The 15,857-nt window shown below is 36.7% G+C and overlaps 1 protein-coding gene across 3 annotated transcripts in view; it reads left to right on the plus strand.

Moving 5' to 3' along the window:
• DYNC2H1 (dynein cytoplasmic 2 heavy chain 1) overlaps nucleotides 1–15,857 on the plus strand; it is a 300,856-nt gene that overhangs the window by 143,259 nt on the left and 141,740 nt on the right. For all 3 annotated transcript variants that reach the window (XM_036324418.1, XM_036324416.1, XM_036324417.1), the window contains 4 exons: nucleotides 7,682–7,845; nucleotides 9,696–9,815; nucleotides 10,864–10,998; nucleotides 12,611–12,754. In XM_036324418.1, the coding sequence (XP_036180311.1) occupies nucleotides 7,682–7,845; nucleotides 9,696–9,815; nucleotides 10,864–10,998; nucleotides 12,611–12,754 (563 nt within the window). The remainder of the gene's footprint in view (nucleotides 1–7,681; nucleotides 7,846–9,695; nucleotides 9,816–10,863; nucleotides 10,999–12,610; nucleotides 12,755–15,857) is intronic.

Raw genomic sequence — 15,857 nt, forward strand, 5'->3', positions numbered from 1 at the left:
GAGTCCACACACAACCAATGAGCCACACCAGCCGGGCTGTACTGATATATTTTAGTTAGTCTCAGCATGGCATGAATATATCCTTATATACAATCACCCCAAATGTCCACATCTATTATACAAGTTGACCAAACAAAACAAAATATACTCAAACCTGATTCAGAAACTAAGATAATAGACATGTAAGTTAAGACTGCCTCTGGAAAAAGGACAGGAGACCAAATCTTATATTTGTACCCAATCATTCTGTCTTCATAGTTCTCTAAACTACAGTAAAGGTTTTGTGTCTGATGAAAAAATTGGTTGAAATTAACTCCAGAATAGGTTAACTCCAATGTAAATGAAGACTTTCTACAGTTAAGAATGTGTTGGATTTATAGTTTTACATCTCATATTTTCTAAGAGTAGGATATGGGGCTTATAAACAAGGGTCTTTTTTAGACAATAAGCCATTTACTTTGAATTTTTAAAATGTTATATCCAAATAATACATGCTTACATAATTGTATAGTACATAATGGCAATGGTGTTTTGTCCTTCCCCTCCTTGTTATTAGTCCCACTAACTAGAGAAAACCAGTTACTTTTCAATTTTAATATTTTGTTGAAATATAAATTAATGTGTATCCTATATAAAAAAGAGTTAATATGCTAATTAGACTAAACAGCAGAATGACCATCCGGATGACCTTCCGGACGACCATCCGGACAACCTTCCGGACAAAGCTGGGGGCTGCGAGGACCTAGGCAGTGGAGGGCTATGAGGGCCGAGCTCCTTGCACGAATTTTGTGCATCGGGCCTCTAGTATATATTTAAGCACCCAGATTAAGATACAGAGCTTTATCAGCACTCCAGAAGAGCTCTTACTTACCACTCTCCCCGACAAGGATAACCACAGTCCTGACTAAATAGCATAGATAGGTTCTGCTTGTATATGAACATTGCATAAATGAGAAGGAAAAAAAAGAGCAGCACCTGGTAACTGAGGGCTGGGAACTGGCCTGGCTCTAATAGCTTGGCCATGGTGTTCTATTGGACGTAAAGCATTTCACATTTCTAACATTAGACATGTCACTCAATGCCCATAATCAACCATAATCAAGCCTGAGCACGAAAACAAGAATACTTTCCACATCACAAAAATAACCAAACGTCTTTCTCTCCCAGCTAATTTGAGTGTCTTCTGCTTTGTTACCAATTATAACAGTCTTACTCTATTTCTCTCCTCTTCTAGATGAAAATTATTGATACCATTCATAGATTGTTTGCTCTTTCTGATGGCACTCATTCCCCAGCAAAATACACTTTCTTTGAACCATTCCCAAATCATCTAAGTCTACTAAATCCTATAACTAGTGCCTCAGTGCCTTCTTACTAAGGCAGTGCAGTTTCCCATGATGATCTGTCTTTAACTGCAAATGCCAGTAAACCTGAGCGGATGCTCTTTCAGCATTGGTTTTATTTTGTTTTGTTTATAGTGTATATTTTGTGCATGTCTCAGCTTTGGCTAAGTTATTTTTTAGGTATTTGTCCATTCGTCCAAATTGTCAAATCTATGTATATATTATATATATTGTCAAATATATGTAATAATGTCATATCTTTTTAATTTCTCTTGGTTTTGTAATGATGTATCCTTTTCCTTGATAATGGTAATTTTTTCTTTGTTCCTTGATCAATCTTGATAAGGTTTACTAACTTTTTACTAATTTTTTAAAAATATCAACTTTTAACTGTTGATTTTCTTTGTTTTTTGTCTAAAGTTTTACATGTCTCCTTTTTCCCCAATGATTTTCTTTATTGTATTTTATTTTTTTCACATATACATGTCTCATTTAATTTGATAGAATATTTTCATTAACAGTCATGAAAAATATATAATTGCTTATGCTTGAAATAATATATTCATATAATTTTTTAAAAATTAAAGTGTAGTTGACGTACAATATTGTATTAGTTTCAGGTGGTCAGTGGTGAATTAACATCTCTATATCTTACAAAGTGATCATGACAAGTCTAATAACCTTTCATCATTGTACAAAGATACATTGACTATCTGATATTATTGACTATATTCCCTATGCTGTCCATTCCATTCCATGACTGTTGTATTTTTAAACTGATTTTTTACTCTTTATTATTTTATTTCTATTATTTTCCTTAGATTTTGTATGTTCATTTTTTCTGTATTCTTGAGATGGAAATTAAAAATATTGGTGTTCAGTCTTCCCCCCCCAATATACGCATTTATGTCTATAAATTTTCCTCTAAGTCCTTCTTTAGCTTCATACTACAAGTTTTGATTTTTTTTCTTTGACTTATAAATTAATTAGCAATTTTTTGGTGGTGTTTAATTTCCAAGGAGTTGGAAGTTCTCTAGTTACCTTTTTTGTTATTGATTTTTAGCTTAAGTTTATTGTGGTCAGAAAACTTATTCTGAAGTGTTTGTTTGTTTTTGAATTCTGTTGAACCTCTTGCTCTGACATTGATTATTTTCATAAATGTTCTATGTACTCTTGAAAATTATGTGAATTTTGCTAATGGTTGCTTTAATTTTCTCTAAAGTCCATTAAGTCAAGTTTGTTAATTGTATTATCTTCTATGTCTTTTTTAAAAATTTAAATTCTTTATTGTTTAAACGATTACATAAGTCTTCTTTTTCCCCCATTGACCACCCCCGGGCGCACCCCCCCCCCCTGAGCATATGCCGTTACCCCCCCCATCCCTGTCTGTGTCCATTGGTATGCTCATATGCATGCATACAAGTTCTTTGGTTGATCTCTTATCCCCTCACCCCCGCCTTCCCTCTTAAGTTGGACAGTCTGTTCGATGCTTCTATGACTCTGGTTCTATTTTTGTTTATCAGTTTATGTTGTTCATTATATTCCACAAATGAGTCAGATCATGTGATATTTATCTTTCTCTCACTGGCTTATTTCGCTTAGCATAATGCTCTCCAGGTCCATCCATGCTGTTGCAAATGGTAAGAATTCCTTCTTTTTTTTTTTTTTTTTACAACAGCATAGTATTCCATTGTGTAGATGTACCACAATTTTCTAATCCACTCATCTGCTGATGGGCACTTAGGCTGTTTCCAAATCTTAGCTATGGTAAATTGTGCTGCTATGAACATAGGGGTGCATATACCCTTTCTGATTGGTGTTTCTGTTTTCTTGGGATATATTCCTAGAAGTGGGATCACAGGGTCAAATGGGAGTTCCATTTTTAGTTTTTTGAGGAAACTCCATACTGTCTTCCATAGTGGCTGCACCAGACTGCATTCCCACCAGCAGTGCACAAGTGTTCCTTTTTCTCCACATCCTCTCCAGCACTTGTCGTTTGTGGATTTGTTGATGATAGCCGTTCTGACAGGTGTGAGATGGTACCTCATTGTTTTGATTTGCATCTCTTGGATGATAAGTGACTTTGAGCATGTTTTCATATGTCTCATGGCCTTCTGTATGTCTTCTTTTGAAAAGTGTCTATTTAGGTTTTTTGCCCATTTTTGATTGGATTGTTTATCTTCTTTTTGTTAAGTTGTATGAATTCCCTATAAATTTTGGAGATTAAACCCTTATTAGAGATAACATTGGCAAATATGTTCTCCCATGCAGTGGGCTCTCTTGTTTTGTTGATGGTTTCTTTTGCTGTGCAGAAGTTTTTTATTTTGATGTTGTCCCATTTGTTTATTTTCTCCTTAGTTTCCATTGTCCAGGGAGATGTATCGGTAAAGATATTGCTACAACAAATGTCTGCTATTTTTCTGCCTATGGCTTCTTCTAGGATTTTTATGGTTTTTCCATCTTACGTTTAAGTCCTTTATCCATTTTGAGTTGATTTTTGTGTATGGTATAATTTGGTGGTCTGGTTTCATTTTTTTTGCATGTTATCTGTCCAATTTTCCCAACACCATTTATTGAAGAGACTGTCTTGACTTCACTGTATGCTCTTGACTCCTTTGTCAAATATTAATTGGGTCAATCTCTGGGTTCTCTGTTTTGTTCCATTTGTCTATATGTCTATTCTTGTGCCAGTACCAGGCAGTTTTGAGAACAGTGGCTTTGTAGTAAAACTTGATGTCTGATATTGTGATCCCTCCAAATTTGTCCTTTTTTCTCAAGATTGCTGCAGCTATTTGGGGTCTTTTTTTATTCCAGATGAATTTTTGGAGAGTTTGTTCTAGGTCTTTGAAGTATGCCATTGGTATTTTAATGGGGATTGCATTGAATATATAGATTGTTTTGGGTAGTATGGGCATTTTAATTGTTGTTGATTCTACCAATCCATGAACATGGTATATTCTTCCATTTGTTTATGTCTTCCTCTCTCTTTTTTTTCAGCATCCTGTAATTTTCATGTCCTTTGCCTCCTTGGTTGTATTTTTTCCTAGGTATCTTAATCTTTTTGTTGCAATGGTAAATGTACCTTCCACTTCTGTACTGTTTTTCTTATGTTTTTTTCTATGGAGAGAATATCTTAGCGTCTCCTTGATTTTGAATTTGTCCATTTTGCTTTTAGTTCTGTCAATTTTAGCTCTTAATATTTTAGAGCTATGTTTTAGATACATTCATATTTGGAAAGGTGATTTCTTCTATTTCCTATATAATTATTAAATGTCCTTTATTTCTAGGAATGTCTCATGTTTTTGAACCTGACATTAGAATGGTTACAATAATATTGGGTGGCTAGTGTTTGCATGATAAATCTTTTCCATTCTTTTACTTTCAATTATTTGTTGGTCTTATTTATAAAGTATGCCTCTCATCAGTGGTATATAGCATTTGACTTGCATTTTCATTAATCATGCAGTCTTAATATTTGTAATGCAATTTAACATAGTTAACCAATTCATGCAATAACTGGTGTAGTTTTCTAATAAACCTGATTTTTGGGTCAAATTTTTTAATGATTTCTTAATGGTTACTCTACAACATGTAGCAATACACATCTTTGACTTACTATTTTCATACAAGTAAGTACTTTCCCACTTCGCCAGGACTGCATTTTAACTCCACATACCCTCTGCCTGCCTTTTCATTTTTGTTGTGATACGTTTTCATGTTCCACATGATGTTATAATTGTGTTTAAAATCTATATTTATATGTATTAACCCTTTCTAGTGTTCTTAAATTCTCTCAGCATTTTTTCCATTTATCTCCTCATTTCTATCTGGATTCGCCTTCTTTTATGGGGAGGATTTACTTTTATATTTATTTATTTATTTATTTATTTATTTATTTATTTATTTATTTATTTAATATATTTTACTGATTTTTTACAGAGAGGAAGGGAGAGAGGTAGAGAGTTAGAAACATCGATGAGAGAGAAACATCGATCAGCTGCCTCCTGCACATCTCCTACTGGGGATGTGCCCACAACCCAGGTACATGCCGTTGACCGGAATCGAACCTGGGACCTTTCAGTCCGCAGGCCGGCGCTCTATCCACTGAGCCAAACCGGTTTTGGCTACTTTTATATTTAATTTAGTGAAGGCCCACTAGAAATAAATTTCTTTTTCTTTCATTTTTGAAGTATTTTATTTCTGTCTGTTACAGAATGCTGGGTTAACAGTTATTTTCTTTAGCACTTTAAAGTTTTTATTCCATTGTCTTACGAAGTCATTACTGTTAAGAAATAGCCTGCTGGTTTTATTGTTGCTCCCTTGTAAGTGGTTTCATTTTTCTCTGGATGCCCTGAAATGTTTATTTTTCATTCAAAATGTTTATTTGTCTCCTGTGGTTTGACTCTGCTGGCATTAGGGTTTGTTTTCTTTGCATTTATTCTGCTTAGGTTTTCTTGAATCATTTCAGTTATTGTAAAGGTATTATATTGGGCTTTTAAATTTGTATTTCTCTAATAATGATTAAAGCACAGTGTTATTTTGATTTTGTTTTTTCCTCTATCACAAACTGCTTTTTGAATTATTTTCACATTAACTTAAAGTTTTTAAGTAAAATTTTAAAATTTATTCTGGTCTCAGAGCAGAGTGGTGCAGCAGAAGCGTGCTGGGCCCATAAAATTTATTCTGGTCTCAAAAATTTTTTATAATGTTTTTCTTAACCTTTGAAAATAATCTGTGAAGATATGTTTTTTTTTACTTAAAAAATATCATGCCCTGGCCAGTTTGATCAGTGGTTAGAGCACTGGCCTGTGGACTGAAGTGTTGCAGGCTCGATTCGCCATTAAGAGTATATACCTTGGTTGCAGGTTCCCCAGCCTCAGTTGCTGGAGACAACCAATCAATGTGCTTCTCTAACATCACTGTTTCTCTGTCTCTCCTCCCACTCCATTCTACTCTCTCTAGAAATTAATGGGAAAAATATCCTCAGTGAGGATTAAAAAACCAATTATTTGTTGTCAATTTAAAATAATAAGTTATGGATATAATTGTTGATTAATATCTCTGTATCTGTTATATAATGAATATTATTGTTTTCTATTTTAGAACTAGAGGCCCAGTACATGAAATTCATGCACGGGGGCGGGGGGGGGGGCGGTCACTCAGCCCGGCTGCACCCTCTCCAATGTGGGACCCCCTTGGGGGATGTCCAACTGCCTCTCGCAGTCTGGGACCACTGGCTCCTAACCGCTCGCCTGCCTGCCTGCCTGATTACCCCAACCCCTCTTCTTGCCTGCCTGATCGCCCCTAACTACCTCTGCCTGGCTGCCTGACCGCCCCTAATGCTCCCCTGCTGGCCTGGTCAGCCCTAACTGCCTCTGCCTTGCCCTGTATCTGGGACCCAGAATTCCCTCCTCCAGCTGGTTTCAGGCATCCGGGACCCAGGCTTCCCTCCCTCTGGCTGGCACAGGCACCCAGGATCTGGGCCAGCTTTACCTGGGCTGTCCTCAGCCACAGGTGACCTTGGGCAGGAGGCTTCCCCCAGGCTGCAGCTGCAGGCGCCCGGGACTGCAGGGCAGGCGGCTTGTCCCTCTCCTGGGACGCAGACTGGATGGTCCCCATTCCTCTCTCATGAGCTCATTTGTGCCTGGCTGGTCCCCATTGCTCTCTCTCAAGTGTTGAGTGTCTGAGCCGCTACAGCATGACCGTGTGAGGGCATGACAACCATTTGCATATTAGCTCTTTATTGTATAGAATGCACTCCTTTTTAAGGCAGAACTTTACTTTTCTTAGTTTAACTTCTTGTCATGAATTTCCTGTGTATGGCAATCTGAATAAATCATTTTTTATGTTATTAATGGTAACTTTGTAATTACTCATGGGTTGATAATCCTAGGCTTATACCAGTTCATTTTATCTCCAAGCATCACATGCTCAATACTAGTTATAATAAACACGTTATAACTGATGAATTTAGCAATAGAGAATAATATATAATAGAGAGTTTTTAATTTTTTATAATCTGTAATCAATTTCAGAAAAATTTGGAATATGAAACATATAGTTAACACCAAAACCATCTTGAATATAAGTAGATACTCTTGGTGCTTCAATATCTTGGGGTCATCTTAATGAGTATGACTTACTATTGCTTACATAAGTGTCAGCTAATAAAGCATCTGGTTAATAGTGTTTTGGGTAGTCTAACTGTTGCTCTTTTGAACTCTTGAAAAGTCTGTAATACAAACTATTTAGAATTACTGGGAAATTTTATTTTTAATGTCATACAGCAAAACACAGGATATTAAGGCCAACTAATTGTGTCATTTTTAAAAAAATAGGACCTCGTTATGTGGTACAAATAGGTGACAAAATTATTGATTACAATGAAGAATTCCGCCTTTTTTTGTCAACGAGAAACCCAAATCCCTTCATTCCACCGGATGCAGCTTCCATTGTTACTGAGGTTAACTTTACTACTACAAGAAGTGGATTACGAGGACAGGTATCCATCTATCATAATTTACCTTGGAGATCTTTTGTAGTTTTATATACTCATTAGACTTTTTCAATGGGAAGCTACTTTGTTAAACTGTTTAGCATTTAATTTTCTGAAAATTACTTTCAAGTTATCGTAAATCATTTGGTTTTATTTCATGTATTATTTGTGTTAGAAATGTGCATTTGTTGCTAAAGTCAAATTGTTGATTCTTTCAGTATAATTTTAATTTTAAGTCTGTTTCGTTTCCATCATATATGGTAGAATTCGAGAGAGGGAAGAATCATAGAGATTACGATCAGCTACTTTATTTTTTTAATTGTAAAAGATGAAGTTTAAATGTGAAAATTTCATTTAATTGACATACTTAGCTAGTTGAGGGTCTTTGATTCCCACTCAATTTTTTTCCTTCATCGGAGCATACACACCTTTGAATTCACTTTTTCTGGGTATGGTTTATTAATGCATGGATTTCAAAATAAAGTTTAATGTCCAGACATTTATTTATATACTATCTCACTTATTTTTTCACTTTAAACATATACCTGTTGATTTTTTGAATATCGTCCTATTTTTTATTTATCTAACAATCTTAGATTTTTGATTTATATGATAGCATGTCTATTTGCTATAATTTTCACTTTATTGTAATTTTAAAACCTTCATTATAAAATATTTTTCTTACCATATTATGTGACTCACCACATATATTTCTATGAACATTATTTTTGGATTTACTTGATGATGATCTTATAAATAAAACAATGGGCAATTATTCAAAACTTGGCAGAATTAATTGACAAAATTGCTCCTTTTGCCTAAAAGCTGTCCATAGTGCACAGCTGTCATGGCTCAGTGTTTGAGCATCTACCTATGAACCAGGAGGTCATGGTTTGATTCCTGGTGGGGGCACATGCCTGGGTTGTGGGCTTAGCCCCCAGTGTGAGGCTTGTAGGAGGGAGTCCATCAATGATTCTCTCTCATCATTGATGTTTCTATCTCTCTCTTCCTCTCACTTCTTCTCTGCAATCAATTTTAAAAGTATTTTTAAAAAGTAAATAATAAAAGCTCTCCATAGTAATTGCTGAAAGTCGCTCTTTAGATATTTAACAAAAACTAAGAGACAATGCTTATATAGTTTATTTTGATTATATGATTTATGACATACCAGTGTCATTCCCTAATTTGAATTTCCAAAATTAAGAATTTGACACAGCATTTAAAAAAGAACAGCTTTATTAAGATTTAATTCACATGCTATACAGTTAGTTCACCAATTTAAAGGGTACAATTCATTGATTTTTAGTCGAGTGCTTTTTCTTATGGTAACAACATTTTGAAGAACAAACTTTTCCAAAGTTGCTGAGCTGTTTTTCTTTCTCACCAAAAACATATGAGTGTTCCACTTTCTCCACATTCTAACCAACATTTGTTATTATTTATTTTTTAATTGTAGCCATACTAGGTAATTGATGATATAGTGTTTTAAGTAAGATATCTTACACTTCTTTATGTGAATACTTAACCATTAAAAATAGTAGCTTCTATACTTTTTATATATGTAATCTAATTTTAGAATTAAATATTCCACATGGATATGTTAAATAATGCATTTTCCTCTACCATCCTGTAATATTTAACATTTTATCCATCAGATTAACTATTTTTTGTCAGAAATAATTGTGAAGGTGTCTCATATATATATATAACCAGAAAGAATCATGTGAGGTACAAAGTATCATAATACTTGTAGGATTTGGTCAAACTTAAGGCCTGCTTGTGGGAAGTTTTTATTTTATTATGTTTTCTTTAAACTATATCACTAGAATAACCTTGATATTAAAATTTGTTTTAAGCTTTTGGCTCTAACTATTCAGCATGAAAAACCTGATTTAGAGGAACAGAAAACAAAACTATTACAACAGGAAGAAGATAAGAAAATACAGTTAGCCAAGCTTGAGGAATCTCTCTTAGAGGTAAAATTTCATTACTCAAGATATTTATTATATTACCTGTTTTCTTTAATAAATATACTGGTAAGTAAATATATTTAATAAATATACTAGTATGTAAGTAAATATACTAGCAAGTAAATAAATATACTAGTAAATATACTAGTAAGTTTTTTTTAAAATTAATAGTACCTTCAGCATGTTTTTGGTTGTGTCAAAGACATATCAATATATATCTTAAAACCAAAATTCAAACAAAAAAACTAGATATTTTGGAGTATAAAATTTTAAGAAATAATGTTTAGCAAAAAAGAAAAGAAAAAAAGAACCAACTCATGGACCTGGACAACAGTATGGTGATTGTGGGGAGGAGAATAGGGGGTTTAGTGGAGGTGGAAGAAGGTATAAGGGGGATAAATGGTGGTGAAAAAATTTTAAGAAAATAATGTTTAAGACAAGCAATTTTTAATAAACACTGTCTTTATATTGGATTATTTCACTAATTATCTGTTTACATGCTCAGAATTTCAAGAAGCATTAAAAGGTAGCATGAGATTATAATTTAACTTGTAACATTAAGTATTTTTTATTAGATTGATAAATTAATGTATATGCAATGCTTTGATAATATAGTATAAAAATTTCCTATACAGTGGGGCCTTGACTTACGAGTGTCCCGAATAATAAGTTTTTCAAGATAAGAGCCGTCTCTCGGCCGATTTTTTGCTTTGAGTTGCGAGCTAAAATTCGGGTTACGAGCCAGCTTCAGATACCCCACCACTAGTTGGCTCAGCGAACGTCACAGTGAACGCCATAATATCAGCCCAGCATCACGTGTCTCACTCGTTCACTTTTTGATTTGGCATACGAGTAATTTGAGTTACGAGCTCCGTCATGGAACGAATTAAACTCGTAAGTCAAGGCCCCACTGTATCATTCTTGGAGGCTATAAAATGTTGAAATTGTTTTAAAATAACATAGGTTCTCATAAACATCATCAAGTTAATTTTAGTTAATTGATTACTTTAATATGTATGATAACATTAATATTACTTTGTTAATTTTTCTACAGACACTTGCCACATCTCAAGGCAATATTTTGGAAAATAAGGATTTGATTGAATCTTTGAACCAGACAAAAGCAAGCAGTGCACTTATTCAAGAGTCACTTAAAGAATCTTACAAACTTCAAATTTTTCTTGATCAAGTAATTATTCCCTCTTATTGATCTTATAGCCTGTTTTTATAAGCTTTTATGTTAATTTTAAAAATGTACAATAAGGACTTTAGGGTAAGGGTGATTGCAAAAAAAGAAAGCTATTAATAAAACCAGAGCCTTGGATCTGATTCTTAGTATTACAGAGAGGGTGATGAGATCTTGGCCTTGAGGGTAAGACCGCTGGTCAGTATACCCTGTTGGGTTCTACTCGTGTTAGGCATACTGTTATCTGCAGTTCTAGAGTTTAAAATGAGCATATTGAACATGACTATTAAAGCATCTTTGCACACCTGAAACAGAAGGTGAGGCAAGTGAAATCCATTAGTGAAAAGAGTTCCAAGCTTTTTTTTCTACTAAAAATTTTTTTTACCTGTGTATCCTGGACTATGTGATTATGAGGGTCTGCACTGTTTTCTTACAAATGGTTAGAATCTTTTAAACGTTTTTTGACATTCCCTTTTGTAAAATTCCAACCTCCTTTCAGTATAATACATTTTTTCCTCTTCTGCATTCTATTGACTGAGCTTTGCTTGAAGAAAATAAGACAACCAAGCAGATTAATGTTATGTATCGCAGGCTGCTAACTGACCTTCTTTCATTCTATTCCATTTAATTCAATAACGTTTTCAAATTTTTAGTTCAGTATTTTTCATCTATTGCTCAAATTTTATAATTATATATTATTACCTTTTTCATCTTGGCAAGAGCTCTATAGAAACTAGAATAAGAGCAAACTTACAGCTCGATTCCAATCTTGTTTCCCCACCTTCTCTAAACTTGGCAGATGTCATGATTGTCATTCTATACCTAAAGGAATTTAAACTTTCTTTGCTTTCTTTTTCTTAACAGGCATTGCTGAGTCACACACATAATTTTCCCAGCATCATATTTGTAAACCTGGGGCTTTGATGGAGATCCTTCTCAGAGTTCCACTCAGAAACTTGAGGCTATTTAATCCTATGATTCTCATTTTTTATAATCCTTTACCTTCAGTCAGAATCAAAGCAACAGTGGTTATTAACTCTTTCTATACTTATGTTGAACAATGCTAGATGCTTTATTATCTTAATGTGGCCACCTGTTATAGTCTTCTCTCTAGTTCCATCAGTAATCTTGCTGGAACTAGTCCCACACACTACATTCATAGGTCTTTTTTTTTTTTTTTTTCTACAGGGATAGCCTAGTACTACTGTCCTGCCCTCTTGAATTATCTAAACTGGTTCCCTTTTGAAATGTGAAATTGCATTGTTTATTTTGTGATCACAATGGTTTACCATTCCATCTTACTCTCTTCCCCTAATACGAGTGCTCAATGTCCTCATTAATATCAACCCATGAACCACTTCCAGCTTTGTAATATGTGGGGTAGATACGTATTTAAAATATATTTCCCTCAATTTCATAAAAATAAAAACCAGATCTTGCTAGTCCTTTTTGTTATAACATTCTATGATTTGTCATCTTCATTCATTGGATGTATGTAGAAATAGTAAAGCTGTGGCTGGATATATGCATAGTGGTCTGTAGGTGGCAGTAAAACACTATTACTCAGGTGTTTTGTATTTTTGTTTTTTTTTCTCTCCCAACCAATGATTCACAGGAGCGGGATGCCTATCTTCCTCTGGCTGAGAGTGCCAGCAGGATGTACTTCATTATCTCTGACTTGTCCAAAATTAATAACATGTACCGTTTTAGTTTGGCTGCATTTCTTCGACTTTTCCAGAGAGCTCTGCAAAACAAACAGGTATGCTATTGGTTACCTTATAGCTGAGACTGAATAAGACAGACTATTTTACTGGTGATTAATTTATAATTTTCTGAGCAAACTTGTTTGGAATTATATTTCAAAAGACCACATGTAACAATTTTAAACTATATTTAGAAGAAAGTACCTCCTTTTTATGTTCTTAACAAACTGTCCCAATGTAACAGTCTTCTGCTTTTATGTTAATACTAGTGACCCAGTGCATGGATTCGTGCACATTGAAAGGCAATTAATTAGAAGGTGGTCTGTGGGGCGGGACTGGGTGAGATGGGCTGACATGCCCTGGAGCCAACCTCCCACATTGCCTCTCTGGCCAGCTGCACCTGGGGTGGCGCCATGGCTCAAAGGCCATCTGCAGAGTGAGTGGGGTCCCTCTGGCAGGTGGGGTCTTTCGGCCTGGCCTGCAGGGATTGGGCCAAAACCAGTTCTCCAACACCCTCCAAGGGGCCCTTGAGTATGAGAGGGCACTCTGCAAAGTTGCTGTCATACAGTGTGTGGAATGCAAACCCAAGTGTGCAGTAAACCAGATTCGGAGCCAGCAGTGCCCCAGCAACAACATAAACCATGGCCGCAGGTGGAATCGCGCAACCCCACAAGGAATCAGGCTCCCTCCTCTCTGGTTCCGGGGTTTGTTACCTGAGAACTGCCACTGCCAAGTCACTGCAGCTTGGCACTAAACCAAATTAGGGGACGACAATGCCCCAGCAACAACATAACCCACGGCTGAAGGTGGAATCGCACGGCCTAGCAACAACATAATCCACAGCTGAAGTTGGAATCGCAGGGCCCTGTGAGGAACCGGGCTCCCTAATCTCTGGTTCCAGGTTGTGTCACCCAAGAACCGCTGCTGCCAAGCTCGGAAGCTCCTGCGTTGAGCGTCTGCCCCCTGGTGGTCAGTGTGCGTCATACCTACCGGCCAGTTGGACGGTTGCTTAGACTTTTATATATATAGACTGACATAATGATTTATGTTAATGATTTATGTTCTTAGTATAAAACAAAAACTAAAGACAAACATTAAAAAAACCCATACAACCCAGTGCGTGCCTCACTCAGGCCACAGGAGAGATCTGACTGTGCGACCCACAGCAACCTGCGGCCACTCCACCATGACCCCTGGAACAGTCCTCCTGGGGCTACCTGGAGTAACCCAGCACACGCCTCATCCCGGATCACAGGAGAGTTTGGATTGTGTGACCCAGAGCAACTGGCCTCAGCTCCACACTGGGCCCTGGGAGAGGTGACCTGGAGTAACCCAGCACGTGCCTCAGTCTGGGACACAGGAGAGTGCTGACGGTGTAACCCAGAGCAACCTGCTCCTGCTCCACCCCAGGCACAGGGACTTGCTCCCAGGGGAACCTGGAGTAATGCAGTGTGCAACCTAATCCAGGCCACAGGAGAGCTCTGATTTTGTGACCCAGAGCAACCATCATAGGCTCCACCCCAAACCCTGGAACAGGCCTGCTGGGGCTACCCAGAGCAATCCAGCATGCACCCCTCTCTGGGCCACAGGAGAGCACTTCCAGGGCAACACAGAGCAACCCGGTGTGCCAAGCTAGGGGCCACAGGACTGTGCTGCAAGTGCACAGCCAGAGGGACCCAAGGTGCCACCCTGCTATGGGTGGCAGACCTGCAAGACAAATTGCATGCCAAAGGGCTCTGGGTCCTCACAGGGATTTGCACACCAGAGGAACTGTGTATGCGCCCCCACCACCCCGAGCACCTGAAGTGGGCAACTGAGGGACCAGATCTGTGGGAGATGGGGGTACACCTCAGAGCAGAGACAATAAATGTGTGAGATTCAAGGCAGAGCCAGCCTCTGGGATAATGATTTCTGGACCATTGGACTGATAGGGACTTCAACTCTTAAACTCCAAGCAAGGTGCCCAGGGCCATAAAGAGACAGCAAAAATGGGAAGACAAAGAAGGAAAGAAAAGTAGGAATCGCCACAAATGGAGGAGGGGCTAAATGGAATGGAGGCAAGCAATATGTCAGAACGAATTCAGAGTAATTGTTATAAAGATGCTCAACCATCTGGATGAGAAATTCACCAACATATGTAAGAATCAAGAGAAATGAAGAATATAGCAACAATAAAAAACACAATGGAAGGTTTCAACAGTAGACTAGAAGAAGTGGAGGACCAAAAAGCAAGTTAGAAGACAGCGTAGAAAAATCACCCAATCTGAACAGCAATTGGAAAAAAATTAAAAAGCAGGAAGAGAGCTTAAGGGAGCTTTGGGACAACATGAAACAAAGAAACACGTGCATAATAGGGTTGCCAGAAGGTCAAAAAGAGGAGTAAGGAATAGAAAGCCTATTTGAAGAAATAATGACAGAAAACTTCCCTGACTTAGGGAAGAAAAAAATCACACAAGCACAGAGAGTCCTAAACAAGAAGAGCCAAAAAGACCCACACCAGGACATGTTGTAATTACAATTGCAAATGTTAATGACAAAGAAAGAATCTTAAGGGCTGCAAGAGAGAGGCAGAAAGTTACTTATAAGGGATCTCCCATTAGATTACCAAATAATTTCTCAACAGAAACACATCAGGCCAGAAGGGAATAGAATGAAGTCTACAAAGTGATGCAAAGCAAGGTACTGAATCCAAAAATACTCTATGCAGTAAAGCTATCAAAATTGAAGGTGAAATCAGGATCTTCTTAGAAAAAAAAAAAGGCTAAGGGAGTTTACCACTAAGCCAGCAATGCAAGAAATGCTAAAAGGACTGTTGTAAAAAGAAGAAATAGAAAAGGAAGAAGGAACACAGGAATAAAGAAGAAAAATGGCAACAAACAAGAGCTATCAATAATAACCTTAAATATAAATAGATTAAAAGCTCCAATCAAAATACACTGGGTGGCTGAATGGATAAGGAATCATGACCCATATACATGCTGTCTACAAGAGACACACCTCAGAACAAAGGACTCACAGAGACTGAAAGTGAAGGGATGGAAAAAAGTTTTGCAGGCAAACGGATATGAAAAAAAAAAAAAAAAGCTGGGGTAGCAATACTTATATCTGATAAAATATACCTCAAAGTGAAGGCCATAAAAAGAGATAAGGAAGGCCACT

Source organism: Myotis myotis, unplaced genomic scaffold (assembly GCF_014108235.1).
Source record: "Myotis myotis isolate mMyoMyo1 unplaced genomic scaffold, mMyoMyo1.p scaffold_m19_p_10, whole genome shotgun sequence".
Taxonomy (NCBI): domain Eukaryota; kingdom Metazoa; phylum Chordata; class Mammalia; order Chiroptera; family Vespertilionidae; genus Myotis; species Myotis myotis.